Raw genomic sequence first — 13,770 nt, forward strand, 5'->3', positions numbered from 1 at the left:
TCAACTGAAAGTAAGGAGCAGCATTAAAACTTAAAACGAACAGATATCATTATGCATATGAGGGATTCACCTCCTCGTAATACCTCGCTCTTTACGCTAAAGTATTTTTAGTAATTTCAACTATTGGAACAAAATCTAAGCTTTACTGTAAAGAGCAAGGGTATTGACGAGGGGGAGAACCCCGTCATATACGTAATAAAAACATACGAATGTAGAAGTTTGTTACGTAAGTCAATTCGTAAGTTACGTATAATTTTTACAATGAAAACGTTCCTAAAAAATTAAAAGTTCTAGTTGCCTTTTTAACTTATCAAAAAATTGGAGGGCAACTAGGCCTCCTCCTCCACTTCTTTTTTTCTCAAAATCTTCCGATTAAAACTATGAGAAAGCCTTTTAGCTTTTTAGCATTTACGTTTTTACTGTTCTAAAAAAAGTAGAGTTTAGAGAAAGAGTCAAACTTTAGAGTAAATAGCGGGGCGTTGAGAAGGAAAAGGCCCTTACATATACGGAGTAATTTCTGTTCGTTACTTTCGGTTACTTTCTGTTCGTTACTAATGTCGCTCCTTACTTTCAGTTAAAAAACTTATTTTTTTTATTTAACCTCAACTAAGATTCTGATAAACTTACATTGTCCTAGATAATACTGCAAGCAAAATGAATGAATGTTTGAATACAATTTATGTTAATGAATGTTTAAAATTAATGTCAGGCCACTTAAGTTAGAATTAAATAAAAAAGACAAGAATTTTTAACTGGAAGTAAGGAGCGACATTAAAACTTAAAACGAACAGAAACTACTTCGTATATGAAAGGGGCTGCTTCCTTATCAACGTCCTGCTCTTTACGCTAAAGTTTGGCTCTTTTTCTCTCAACTCTACTTTTTAAAACAGTAAATATTTAAACTTATATGAACTTATATGAAACTTATATATTTAAAATCAGCATTAAAATGCGATTCTTTTGATGTAGCTATTGATATCAAAATTCTATTGCTTAGAGTTTTGGTTACTATTGAGCCGGGTCGCTCCTTACTACAGTTCGTTACCACGAACTGTTTGATAAATGAGAATTCTAACACATTCCCCCATGATCTTTAACATTTTACAACCTCTCCCCAGGAATTAGTTCCTGTGTAAGTGTCAAGTAATTAGAATTTGCTATTGGATAGGACAGGAAATTAGGGTGAAAAATGGGAAACAAAATACTAAACAACAACATAGTGGAAAGGTAACAAAACGGAAACGCCGACCTTATAATTTGCTAATAGACTCAGTTTTCTGTACTTTATATTTTTTTTTCACCGAAAATTCTCGTATATATATATATATATATATATATATATATATATATATATATATATATATATATATATACATATATATATATATATATATATATATATATATATATATATATATATATATATAAAATTAATATATACATATAAATATATATATATATATTTTTATATATATATATATATATATATATATATATATATATATATATATATATATATATATATATATATATATATATATATAATTTGCTGATAGACTTAGTTTACTGATACTTTATAGATTTATTTTAACAAAAATTCGCGTTTTTTTTTCAAATTAAATGACTCATCTTTTGTTACCGTAGACAAAAAACAGGCAAGATTTTTAGGCCTTAACAGTTGAATCAAATCATTTCGAGCCACTCTTTTCAACATCATACTTCAAAAGTCAAACTTTTAATTATTATCTCACAGAACCTTTATCAAAACTTTGAACTTCTAACCCATATTGACCCTTAGGCCAAAATAGACTTAAATTATCATCATAAAATGACATCTCTCATTAACCCTACTCTCTAACCAAAGTATGCACTAGAAAACTTCCGTCGGAAATGGCGATTGAAAGTGAAGGGCCAAGGAGAAGTCTAAAAATTAAAATTTAGAATGGTTTAAGAAGCCGCTGCCGCTTAGCAGATTTTCTAATAAGCCAATTGAAATTATGCATTTATAGACTACGACTATTGAATTTTTAAACGCTTAAAAGGAAAAAACCTAAAAAAGAAAGAAAGTGGTGAAGTGATCCACAAAAGAGATGAAATGAGGAATGATAGCTTACCGAGCAGGAACTAATGTATCACCACCAGTGTGCCTGGAAATAAAAAAAAATGGGTTTGGGCAATTCATTTCTATATTGGGATACATCAATCAGAAAAGAATAAGCAAGCACAGACTGAGCTTATCCTTTTTATTAACTTTTATATTTGGAGAACGAAAAAGAGACTAACTCTTCAAAACTTAAAAAAAACCTTAACATACACTGAAGAGTGAGCTGAATCAACATGAAATGAGCAGAAGTTACCTCACATGACACAAGGTCGAAAAACCCCCAGTCCTCCAGTACAAATTAAACTGAGGAATATGCCTTTCATCGAAAATAAAAAGTGCTTAGAATGTATGGCATTTGTTCAGCAGGCATTTATATAGAATTTATAATTCCAATTTCTTTGAAATTTAGGATTCTACCCTATTATTTCACTTCTTAATATTTAATTGTGAAAGTTATCGAAAAATGACACCAGGTAGGTACTTAGAAGAGGAGGGTTTCCAGGCCCATATTCAGGCAACTTATAAGTAGTTTAAATAGAAAAATCACTTTTAATGTTAAGAAAATTACCATTTAATGCATGTAATATGAAGTATTCCAATGTAAAACCCGAAGTTTGAAGAATGATAAATGCGTCGAGTATACGCATAACAGAGGAACTTTTAAAGTAAATCAAACACAGTTTATAAACAAAATAAAGCGGCTTAGTAAAAAATCCCTTAAATCTGAGGTTTATGACAACCCTGGAACTTTAGGTTCAAGCATAAAAAAAAACCGTTAATATCTAATAAAGGCAAACCATAAAACAACCAAATAATGATAGAAGATGGCACTACTTTTCAAGTCATCTTAAGATTTGCCCCCAGGCGTGAATGTCATTAATGCCTACGAGTTTTTTTTATTAATAAAACCTATCCTTTGTAGCCAAATAAATGAGAAAATACGTCTATTAAATTTTTTATTGGCGCTTACAGACAAATCAAACAACTATTTCTGATTGAAATCTGGAATGGACGATATTCAGTTTCATTATAACAGACCACTAAGAACCCATCATAAAGATCTTACAATCATCATATTTTGTGGGTGTATCATTATGTATACTCCCACACCGTTTTTTTCCCCAAACGTATCCTATCTAAATTTTGAGGTAGCAATTTTATTCACAATAGTTCAAAGGCCAAAATAACCATGTCTTTAGGTTTGACAACCCCCCTACCGGCCTCCGGGGCAAGGGCTGTGAACTATGCAAGTTTCCAATTGTTAAGATATACCGTTTTTATATGAAGAGTGGTCGTATAAAGTTTGAAAGGGCTCATTTTAAAAATTGCCAATTGAAAGTTCCACTGCCCTTTTTAAGATTCAAAAGTGGCCAGAGGGCAACAACCCCCTCCCAGCCCTTTTCCACAGTTGTGGGGGAGGGGATAGATGACTCACAGGGTGCATTCGAATACCTAAACATCAAAAATCTCATTGATTCTTTAGATAAATAAAGGATCAGTTCTAAGGAAGAGGCGGGGGGGATGGAAGTAAACACTAACGTTTAATCTCTCTTGATTTCTGGGAATATTTACAATATACGATTTAATTATAAAAGCAAAGGGTAGGATTGAACCCCAAATTTAGCCAAATTTATTTTTTATAGGAGGGAGGCTGTCCATTTCTCATTCCCAACCTCTCCCTCATGGTCGTAGAAACTTCGGAAGATACTAGTTCGATCGAAAATTAAAACTTCTAAACCATTTTATAAGTCAAAAGTATTGGAGACAAACCAAACCCTCTCGTAAAATTGCTTTTGATATCTAGTCATTTGGTTACCCCTTAGGACATCTGATCGACATTTTAAGATACCTTATTTGTACTTTCTCTGCGGCTGCTCAATTTTGGGTGTGGAGAATTTACAATGGGGGAGGAATTATCTGGGGGAAATTTTCCGTAGGGAAAATTTTCCTGAGGAGGGAGACACCAGGTCTTGTAAGAGTTAACTACTTTTCCAAAATTACGTTAATGAATTAATGACATACGTTGAGGGGTAGTGATGACAACCTTTTCATGGGGGCCCTTGGGAGTAGTAGGCACAATGAATGGCCTGCTGCTGCAAATTTCAGTCACCTTTCAGTCACTGGCAGCCCTGCCCACTGCCTGACCATGAGGCAGGGCATTGTGTAAATATACTGCCAGTATTGGATGAATTGAGGCCAGCAACAGCTGCCAGTGTCATTTCCGGGCACCAACACCCCTGGAAATGTGAAGCGTCAGTCATGACACAAGAAAATATTCTTTGAGGAATGACCTATGGAAGAAAGAATTTCTCCTGCTAGTGCCGGTTTTGAAGATCAAGTGCCGCTTACCTAGCCCAGCCTAAAGCTGGCAAGTAGGGTTCTCAGGATGGGAGAATTGTCTTCTAGAAAGTGGTAAAAAGATGGGTCTGCCCTATCTGAGAACACTAAACCCAAGGCAACAGCTTTTCCTTGGAATCTGAAAGCAATGGGCCTTAATGGCCGGAGCCTAAACTCAGTTTTGTTGGCCCAGACATACTAATAGTGAACATTATAATAAAAATAATAAAAAAATTAAAGTGGATAAATCTGCCAAAAAATACAGTTTTTGGGAAAGGATTGATGACTGACCGAATTTCATTTTAGTAAAATAAGGTTAGAGATTATTATTACTAATTAATGTTAGATACATAAAGTCTTGCCTTTTATTTAGGTTAGTTATCAACTGAAGATCAAGGCAATCATCCAAGCGCAAGCACCACTTGCCTTGCGCCAGCCTGAAGCTGGCAGGTGGGTTTCTCGGGATGAGAGAAAGGTCTTCTACAAAGTGGAAAAAAGATGGGTCTGCCACATCTCAGAGTTCAGCACCCAAGGGGGTACCAACAGTTTTTCTTTGGAATGTGAAGCTATAGACCTCAACTCGGTTTTGTCGGTCCACCCATAGTAAAAATAAATATTATAATAATGATAACAAAAAAATTTGAAGTGGACTAACCTGCCATAAAAATAAAGTTTTCGGGAAATGATTGATGACTGACCGAATTTAAATTTAGTGCAATAAGGTTAGAGATTATTGATACTTATTGTAGATACACGATAAAGTCTTGCCTTTTATTTAAATTAGTTATTGAATGAAGATTACAAACGTGCCTTTTGACTTTACAATCAAATATGTTATCTAGATAATTTTGAAGACCACACTGTCTTTCCATGACGATAAATAAAAGTTCAAATAGGGATAAAATCCTTTTAACAGACAGTGATAAACTTCACAAAAATACTAGATATTTCGCTCACATATGCAGTAACCGTCATCAGTAGTTATAACGGCCACTGTACAACTACTGAGTATAGCTACTGATGACGGTCACATATGCAGTAACCGTCATCAGTAGTTATGACGGTCACTGTATAACTACTGATGACGGTCACACATGCAGTGACCGTCAGCACCAGTTATGACCGTCACTGAGTATAATTACTGAAGACGGTCACTGCATATGTGACCGTCATCAGTAGTCCTCTTAATCAAGTATCATTAATGAGTATTTTTTTAACACTAGGGCTAAGTTTATTTGAAAGCTTAGCCCAGTGGCTCCTGAGCCATGCCCCATCTATGCACTCCTAAAATCCTGACGTCCTCCTTGTAAAATTTAAATTTCGTTATTCAAATTTTTCGTGTTTTCACCTGAAGGAAGCTTAAAAGGCAATTAACTTGATATTTGTGGGGGTTGACCCCTACCCACCTTTTATTCGAATTTAATAAACTCTAATATAAGATAGATAAGAGATAAGATAATGTGTTTAAATTATGAGAAAGAAGCAGAAGATACAGAGGAGCCGTATAAAACATTCATGTGTATCAGAGAAAACGCAGTGGCCGCATGATGCATGAAGGAAAAATATGCTTTAATTGACGAAGAATTTCTAAATTACGCAATAACATTTTACTAATATCTTTTACATGGTCCTTAAATAGTTCACTTTCATCAATGTTAATTCCAAAGCACTCAACAGATCTCGACCACCAAGAAATTCTGTTCTGCGATGTTATTTCTGTGATTCTAGAAAAATAATTCAATTGCGAAAAAGTAACAAAAATTGACTCGCAAAAAATAAACAGTTGTTAAGTGGGAGCAACACGCATCAATATCATAACATCAGCAGATAAGGTTGTGGCGTGATCCAAATCTCAGAAGATACATGATGAGTTAAATAATTAAATCTCAAGTACTTCTAAAAGCATTAGATAGAAAATTAGTATTAAAAAAAAAGTAGGATTTTCTTTATAAAAAATACAGAGTATGATCACATTATATTTGAGCTACATACTTGTTTCCATGGACATGAGAAGCACAATAGGCAAAACTAATGTGTAACAGTGTTGGGTCGACCATCATGCCTCTTTCAATGCGGTCTAGCAAGTCACAAAGATAGCAAAGGTGACGATGACAACCTCTGACACCATATCGCTCACAATATTCATCAAGAACAAACATTTGACCTGGACTGAACCAACCCTAAAATAGAGATGACTTGATATGTAGAGATTATTTCAAATAAGCCCACGGTGACTAAGGAAGAAAAACAATTGTTGAACAAAATTTATCACCAATGCAGAAAAGTCCACTGAACACAGTTTTAGAGTCTTCAACTAAATCGTTGTTCTACTTAACCATTCTTTAATTGATATATATATATATATATATATATATATATATATATATATATATATATATATATATATATATATATATATATATATATATATATATATATATATATATATATATATATATATATATATATATATATATATATATATATATATATATATATATATATATATATATATATATATATATATATATATATATATATATATATATATATATATATATATATATATATATGTATATATATATATATATAATGAAAAGAGAAATTACCAATGCAACAGCACAAACACATAAAAAAAAGGGAAGACAGAAGGGGAAAAGGAAGACTGTTTTCCTACATTAGTGATTAATATAGATCAGCACACACATATATATATATATATATATATATATATATATATATATATATATATATATATATATATATATATATATATATATATATATATATATATATATATATATCATATATATATATATATATATATATATATATATATATATATATACATATATATATATATATATATATATATATATATATATATATATATATATATATATATATATATATATATATATATATTAGAAACTAAGAGATATACCACATATCATTTTACATTCATTAAAGAGTTTTTGATTAATTACATTTTATTTCTTTTAGTTTTTAAAATAGAGTGTTATAGTTTTTTGGTTTGGTTAATTTGGAGTTAATAGCTGGTTAGCAAATGCAGTTACACAATAGACTTGTGGCTTTTATGTGGTTTGTTTAGATTTTTCATATAATTTAGTTATGTGTTTTTTTTTGTGAAGCAAATGAAAAAAAAAATGGATTGCACCACTTTAAAAGGAAAAGAGGACAAATAGCCACTGAAAACAGAAACACTTTATACGTGTATATATGTGCAGTATTTAAAAAACAAAAAGAGAGCATATTCCATTGGAAAAAAGTAGAAACTGGAAATCTTCAAAAAATACAAGATTTTCAGAAGAAAATAAAAGATCTGAAAATTGAGCCTCTGGAGGAGACATTACTCGTGAAGGTCCAATATTATGCAAATAGCCCATAGAACAAAAAGGTTTCTCAGATATATTTTTGATAAGAGACAATGTTTAAATAAGAGTCATATAAAAGATATAAAAATCTGTGGGACTTAAAGACCCGTTGAAATTGAATTCTTTTGGATCGTGCCCACTCAAACTTTTCTCAGCCTCCAGTTTCAAAATATAGGCATGTTGTGCCTTTTTCACTCATGATCATCCGAGTATTATTTAGGGAATGGTAAAAACAAACAGTATAATTTTTATCACCAAAATGCTTCAGGTCAAATTTCAACAGTCAATATTCCAGTTTGTTCAGCATACACTTCATGTTCGTGGCACAAATTTCTCAACATAACAAATTTAAGACAATTAATTAGGCCAGGCATTTTAAAAAGACCCTTAATTTCACCATTTTAATTAAAAACTTATATTTTAATTTTTAAACCTATTGATTTCAAATTTTATAAAAATCATTTTACTAAACAAAAATTTAAATATAAGCATTTAGAATTTAAATTATAAGCAACTATTTAGTTTTTAAGATGTACTGAAAGTAGCACAAGCGACAATCTGGACTTTGAAGGTTTTTGAGTGGCAGAAAAATCGCTCTTATTTGAGGTAATCTCAGTTCCTTTTAAGTTTTACTTTATTAGTCACTGTAATTTCTATTTAATTTAATTTCTTCAATCACAAAATGTGTCCCAGTTTAAATTAAATATTTTTTATAAGCAAAAATCTCGCAAGTCTTTATTTATTAGTCTTTATGTATAGTCTTTGTCTTTATTTTCTAATCTTTATTTACAGTGTTTATCTTTATTTGTCTAAATCACACTTTATTTTTCATGGATCTTTTCTTTAAAATCAATTAAATAACAAAACATTTTATGTTTGAATTTAATTTCAGATAATTGTTTTAATTTTTTTAAAATTTGATATCTGTTGTATAAGGGTTAATAAACAAAGGTCAAATAGGTTGAAAAAATGTAGGTGTATATTTAAATTTAACGCTGTAACCTTAAATCACAGAATTTCACTTAATATTGCAGGAATATACAAGCAATGTTAAAATAAACCGAGATGAAAATTATATTTCACGTCTGAAAAGAAACTATTTTAATGAAAAAAAAGAATTTTCATTTGCCTTTCTATTAAAGCTAAGAAACTAGAAAATAATAATATGCTTAAAAAATCCAAGAAATTAGCAATATTTGATTAGTATTTTTACCCGATTCCTTTGAATAACATTCCAAGCACAGTTTAAAAACATAAATAAACTTGAAAAGTTTAATGAGAAACAGAAAAAGTAATTGTTGTAAAAAAAGGTTCAGGCTTCTATGTGTTCTCCCCCTCAAATATCAGCGTAAAAACGAACTATTTAACGACAGATTGCTTTTTAAATCTTTTTATAAATAATCTTACTTGAGCTAAAAGAATAAAAAAAACCTAAGAGGTAGGAAGCCATTCAAAAACTATGCTCAAAGGAACAAATGAAATGGAAGTTTCAAAATCGGTATAAAACTTTATATTCGAGCCATTTTTCGCCTTTTCTTTGGTTCCTTTTGTCGTATAGCCTCTTTTTATGAATTTATGCTATTTTCTTATTCGTGCTAACTCTCTAATCTTCTTTTTTTTTCTTTTTATCAGTGACAAACCCTTCTGAGAGTGAAATCAAAATATTCGGCCTTTATAAGTATATATATATATATATATATATATATATATATATATATATATATATATATATATATATATATATATTAAGGCCATACCAAGGGGAGCTAGGGAGCTTACCCCCCCCCTCCCACGAAATTTTTGTCCGACTGCTAAAAACTAAGAAAAATACATAAGAAAACATGATGCGTTTTTTATTTATTTTTGTAAGTACCTTCTCGAATAAAAATATCCCCCCCCCCCGGTCAAAAAATACTGTATATGGCCTTGTATAAATTACTCCGATATTTATTCGCAATCTTAATAAAAAATTTTACCATTTATTATAAATTTTATTTTCAATTTAGTTAGGGACACCGCAATGGAGACTCATTGGGTATAAACCGCTTTTTAATTCTATTAGTACCGAAAAAGCTATAAACGCTTTCTATGAAATGGATGCTGTTATCAATCACTAAGTGATCTATCCTAGGAAACTGAAAAAGTATAAAACGATTCCTTCGAAAAGGTTAAAAATAATCACTAAGACAAGTCTTTTAGCTTACTTATGTTTCAATTAAGACAGAACAAATGCGGGGGAAATTAATGGGAAAGGAATTAAATTTGTTGGGAAAGCGTCTGTTCTTATATAACTGACATATCTATGAAGTGAATCAATACATGTTTCCATAACAAAGGATAGCTTTTAGAAAAAGGGGATCATACTAAATGAAAGATCGACGGAGGATCTTACTCTACACAATTGGAAAATTGAAAGTGTTGGTAGAAATTATATTAGCAATCATAAGTGAATAAAGAAAAATTTAGAATTGTTTACAAGAATTTTAATTGACAAATGTAAGGAAGCTAATGTAAAATACTGGAGTAGTCATAATTTACAACTTGTGAAGGCAGCAATCTTCCAATTCACGCTATGTCAAGAAAACATGCTGCAGGTACATAGAAAAGAACAGAAAAGAAGGAAACTGCTATCGGATTTATATTGGAAGTCATAAAAAACTTAGAAAAAGTTTTATAATTATTTGTGAGAGCATAATTAAGAACTAATGGAAAGTCAGAGAGCAACAAGATCAATCTTAAATTTATATTTTTAACGAACAACCTTTCAAATATCACAAATCCTGAAGACATTCATACATAAACGACGTTAAAAGATGATGGCAGTTGCACTAGCTTGACGATCCTTTACGCAAAGATGAAAAATACAATACAGCTATGAAACCTAACTAGAGAAAGCATCATTCATAGTTTTCTTAGAAAGCAGCCTTTTTATTAACAAAATCTCTCCGAAATACCTAAATGAATCACATAAGGGACAAAAAATAGAAGATGATAGTGGCTATACTCTATTACGAAAATGGGGGGATAAACTGAGGATTATTTGCGATAATTTAACTGAGAAATTTTAGAAAGTCATGAGAGTTAATTAGCTACATTTGGCTTAAGTCATCCTTTTTTCTAATTGAAAGTTCTTCATCTTCCTAGTGAAAGTTCTAGAAGGTCTTTCAAATTAAGACGGAAAAAGACATAAATGGCTAGGCGTAAAGAAATTATGTGGAAATTCATTTAAACATTATCAGAAAGTAAGGATGCTATTGAGAATTATACAGTAAGTTTTCCAAATTGAACGAAAAAAAATAACAAAATAAAAATAAAAAAACTAGGTTTATAGCAATTACATGAATATTCAATTCAAAATTGTAAGAAAGCAAGGATACCCTTGAGGATTATGCAGAGAAAATATAGCTGAAAAATATGCGCAAGTCTTGATAATTGTAGCCGGCATAATTTACAGATTTTTAGGGGTTGCAAATAAAATGATCCCTGGAAGATTGTCTGCATAAAGAAGAAAAAAAAGTCATAAATAGTAAAACCACAAGATAAGGAAATATAATAAAAAAGGTTGTAAAACCTCTATATACTGTAGTTAAAACAAAGTATAAAAGGATAGCCAAAAGAGTGATAAATTCCAGATTCTTAATTTTTAAAATCCTCCAAATTTAAGGACCTAAAAATCTTCTAAAAACAAGAAATAAATGACCATAAAGAGCTATGTTCAAGGTTAATAGAGAATAAAAAAAATACATCATCACCATCTATAAAAATTTAGTTTATTTTTGTGACTCATCAGAAATCAGGGAATAAATTGATAATTCTTTATAACAAAATTATTTAACAAGTATAAGAAAGTCATGGTAAGTAAATGTAACGGGTTCGAACCGTAATTTATCAAGTGAGCAGTTATGATGCTGATGAAATATTTATTCTGGGGCGATAGGGGAGAGCAGTAGCTGCTAGACTTAATGAGGCTATATTGAACAAGAATAAAAGTTTTTGTTCCTAAAAGACCCCAATGCCAAAACCAGGCTTTGGAGCGTTCAAATGAGAAAGATAAGAGGACTAGGAGAGCCAGTCAAACCTTAAATTACATTTTTCTGCATCTATAGCTTATACTTTAATCAAAACAAAAAAGACACAACTAGGCAATTAATTAATATCTGATTTACAAGGTGATTTCGAGGGACTTCAAACCCTCTTGATCTTTCTACTCGTTTTGCCACTTCATATGGCTTATGAAATTTTGAATCAAATATCAACTTGGTGCATGCCTTTAATAATCAATTTAAGCTAACTCTTAAGTTTTTTTTACTTTTTTAAAAATGCAAATTATATTTGTGTTCAAAAGCTAAAGAACAACAAAACATAAAAGAAGCAGAAAAACTGACTATTTGTTTATAGACAAATTAATATTTTTATATTTAGTCTACTGTCCATAAACTATCAACCTGGCCAATTCAAAGTACTAGAGAGCCAGCATACCCACCGATGTTGTAATTTTGAAATAGCCAACAAAATACCTGTCCAACTAGTATTTTGTCAGCGAAGGCTTTTGTAATAATACAATAATATAATACTGACATTTGGAAAAAAATTGCTTTCTATCGAGTGCAGTTTTAAGTCACTGTGATTACATTTTTGGTGTAAGTCTAGGAGCAGTCCAGTACACAAGGAAATATGTTAAGAAAGCAACTTTCAATTCACAATATTCAGAATAAACATAGTTAACATATTTTGTAAAGAAAGGGAAAATCTGTATTGGGTTTCCAACAATAGTGAAACGAAAATGGGACTTAGAACTAAGAATAACATGATAAATATGCTATTGCGCAATTTAGATATTTCAGAAATTACAATGGAATAAGGAACCTGTTATCTTAGCGTCTGTAAATGATAAACAGGAATGAGGAATTGAACTTACATCAGGATTTCTTAGTTAACAATAATTGCTGATATGCCATCCTAGGACTTGAAAATAAAGAGACAACGATGATTATGCCAATGCGCACTTTAGGTACTATTTCCGAGATTATAGGCATTGAAACATTCATGTAACACCGCAATTAAAGCAAAAATATAACGGCTGGGGAAGTAAAGAAAGAAGCAATTTTGGTGCTTATAACGTCATGCAAAATTTTGCATGATTTTGAATGAATTCGAACAGAAAAGGCAAAAGGCACAGAAAATGTCTGAGGTAATAATGCAAGAAAATGAAGCACAATGATATCTATTGCTAGAATACATGCACCAATAAGCATCGCAACGAATGAAATCCCAAACGAAAATAAGGGGTAAAAAAATCTCCAGCTAGAAGACAAGCAATACCAAAAATAACAACGAGTCCCAGGAGGAAACAATTCTGTAATATGGATAGTTTTTTAATGCGTTAATAAGATCTTTGCAAAAGTCAAAATGACCTAACCTTCATTTGTTATGCTACCTTTTTTCATTTCTGTATAGATTAAATAAAAAAAAAAGTTTTTTTTAAATGAAAGTAAGGAGCGACATTAAAACTTAAAACGAACAGAAATTACTTCATATATGAAAGGGGCTGGTCCCTCCTCAACGCCCCACTCTTTACGCTAAAGTTTGAATCTTTCTCTCAACTCTAATTTTTAAAACAGTAAGAAAAAATTAAATAAATAAATAAAATAAGTAAAAAAATAAGAATTTTAAAACAGTAGAAGAATGTTGTATATTCGTAAGTTTTACGTAGTTGAAAACATATATATATATATATATATATATATATATATATATATATATATATATATATATATATATATATATATATATATATATATATATATATATATATATATATCTATATTCACAGGTGGGACACAGGGACAGAACTACAATGGCGTGTAACGACTTACGCGCGGGGGGGGGGGGGGGGCTTGGGGGGGCGAAGCGCCCCTAATAATTACTGTTCGT

The 13,770-nt window shown here is 30.8% G+C and overlaps 1 protein-coding gene across 7 annotated transcripts in view; it reads right to left on the bottom strand.

The window, feature by feature from the left end:
* Positions 1-13,770, bottom strand: part of LOC136026467 (calcium-dependent secretion activator-like) — a 198,481-nt gene that overhangs the window by 78,803 nt on the left and 105,908 nt on the right. For all 7 annotated transcript variants that reach the window (XM_065703066.1, XM_065703070.1, XM_065703067.1 and 4 more), the window contains 2 exons: positions 6,434-6,621; positions 2,115-2,147 (listed from right to left, as the gene is read on the bottom strand). In XM_065703066.1, coding sequence (XP_065559138.1) covers positions 2,115-2,147; positions 6,434-6,621 — 221 coding nt within the window. The remainder of the gene's footprint in view (positions 1-2,114; positions 2,148-6,433; positions 6,622-13,770) is intronic.

Source organism: Artemia franciscana, chromosome 4 (assembly GCF_032884065.1).
Source record: "Artemia franciscana chromosome 4, ASM3288406v1, whole genome shotgun sequence".
Classification (NCBI taxonomy): domain Eukaryota; kingdom Metazoa; phylum Arthropoda; class Branchiopoda; order Anostraca; family Artemiidae; genus Artemia; species Artemia franciscana.